The 1,981-nt window shown below is 38.2% G+C and overlaps 1 protein-coding gene across 1 annotated transcript in view; it reads right to left on the reverse strand.

Moving 5' to 3' along the window:
* Positions 1 to 377: 377 nt before the first annotated feature.
* Positions 378 to 1,981, reverse strand: part of LOC107694253 (ankyrin repeat domain-containing protein 16-like) — a 3,389-nt gene continuing 1,785 nt past the window's right edge. Inside the window, exons 2-7 of the mRNA XM_016493891.1 lie at positions 1,416 to 1,636; positions 1,304 to 1,346; positions 1,119 to 1,227; positions 878 to 1,039; positions 709 to 787; positions 378 to 609 (exon numbers count right to left, since the gene is read on the reverse strand). Of these exons, the coding sequence (XP_016349377.1) occupies positions 464 to 609; positions 709 to 787; positions 878 to 1,039; positions 1,119 to 1,227; positions 1,304 to 1,346; positions 1,416 to 1,636 (760 nt within the window). The 3' untranslated portion in view covers positions 378 to 463. The remainder of the gene's footprint in view (positions 610 to 708; positions 788 to 877; positions 1,040 to 1,118; positions 1,228 to 1,303; positions 1,347 to 1,415; positions 1,637 to 1,981) is intronic.

Raw genomic sequence — 1,981 nt, forward strand, 5'->3', positions numbered from 1 at the left:
AATCATATCATGATTATTAGCAACACAGCACGTGAGTGTAAATAACGCGATATCCGCCTTTGATCTCGTAGGTATCTGTTCCACTTCGAGAGGTCAGAACTGTCCGTCTTGACTGCGCTTATTTCACTCCTCCCCTCACTGCAGCCGCCTACTCTCGCCTTCATTTCAGGCGAGGCGCATCTCAAACAAGCCTATTCAGTTCATTCAGACTCATTTATAGTAAAGGGGACTTAAATGAGAACGATTCACTTAGCCTGAAAGAGTCGTTCAAAAACAACGATTTGAACCACAATGGCAACAAATGTGTATAATTACCAAGTGTTTCATGCCATGCTCTTCATATGAAAAGGCACAAATAAATAGTTTTACCACATGACTTTAATAATAAGCATTTATTTTGTAACTTTGTGTCTCTACTTTTGCTTAATATTCATTCAAAGCAATGATTTATTTTACACAGCAATTACATTTCAAGACTTTCGAACACTTCTTTAATGTGAGTTTTTTTGGCATACTGTCTTGCTGTATTGCCTTCAGTATCTCTGAGTCCCAATTGTAGCAGCATCCTAACGGCGTCCACATGCTGTCCAATGCAGGCCATATGTAGAGCTGCAAACCATTAAAAAAAATCACTTTGTGTTCTAAAAAGATCCCAATTATGGCATCTCACTAAGGTGGCATGCAGTGAAATACACTGTAAAGTGTAACCTGATCTTCCTTTTGTGTCTCTTGCATGTAGATCAGCGCCCAGGGCGAGCAGTGTTTTTATGGCACTTGTGTGACCTTCCTGAAAAATGAGCATTGAGATCAAAACCAGATTAGAAGAGGAAGCGTGTTTATCTTAACTGTGCTTCATGTTTAATGCAATAGATACAACCTTAGCGGCGTAGTGCAATGCAGTCAGCTCCAGTTTTGTGGCTCTTGAGTTTATATCGATACCAAGATTACGCACGAGGAAAGAAAGTGCTTCTTCCTGAGCAGTTACAGAGGCCTGATGTAGGGGCTGTGCACCAAGAATATCTACCGCTGAAGGAGATGCCTAAACCAGATAAACGTGGATATGCTTATATCTAATATAACAAAAACAATGTAAGTGATTGATGTTAATATGTGCTTACCTGGTGATTCTCAAGGAGCAATTTAGCTGTAGCTATGTTTCCATTTCTTTTGGCATCCATAAATGGTGTGACTCCACAACTGTCCTTCCCATCAGGCTCATAGCTACAACTGAATTAACATGCAAACCATGTGAGCAAAATAAGAAGGCATTGTGCTATACACATGCAAACTCAAAATATGTTACCTTTGAAGCAGAATCTTCACTGCATCCTCACAGCCGTGCATAGCTTGGGTGAGAAAAAAGGCAGATACATGATAGCAAATCTGGGAAAACATTCATTCATGTGCTTCCATACCAGCAGTGTGGAGGGGCGTCCTGCCAGTCTTGCTCTTTGTCTTCCAGACCTCGGGTTTGGCCAGTAGGAGGTGGTGTGTGATGGCTAGATCTCCTTCTCTGCATGCAATGTGGAATGAGTTCCACCCATCCTTGTTCTGCAGCATTGGGTCAGCACCATGATTCAGCAGCTCCAAAACGACCTTGAGGTTTCGACGGGTACAGGCCATCATAAGAGGGGTCCTAGAGAGGTTAGAAGCCGGTTTTGTTCAAATGCAGCAAAGCTGCTCAAGAACAAAACAGTGCTATTGTCAACTAAAAATAAAATTATTGAATATATATATTTTTAAATTGAAGTAAAGCTGAAATAGAAAAAAATATAAATATTAGATAAAAAACTTAAAATTACATTTTTTAAAACAAAAATAAGAAATGTAGGCTTGGCAACTAAATGAAATACATTTGAAATTGAAGTACTAAAATTACTAAAACTTTTAAAACTAAAAAGATATAAAAAACTAAATTATTAAACTTAAATGAAAAGTGAAAAAATAAAAACAAACTAATTGAAAATATTAATAAATATAT

Source organism: Sinocyclocheilus anshuiensis, unplaced genomic scaffold, assembly GCF_001515605.1.
Source record: "Sinocyclocheilus anshuiensis isolate Anshui unplaced genomic scaffold, SAMN03320099.WGS_v1.1 scaffold1316, whole genome shotgun sequence".
Taxonomy (NCBI): Eukaryota; Metazoa; Chordata; class Actinopteri; order Cypriniformes; family Cyprinidae; genus Sinocyclocheilus; species Sinocyclocheilus anshuiensis.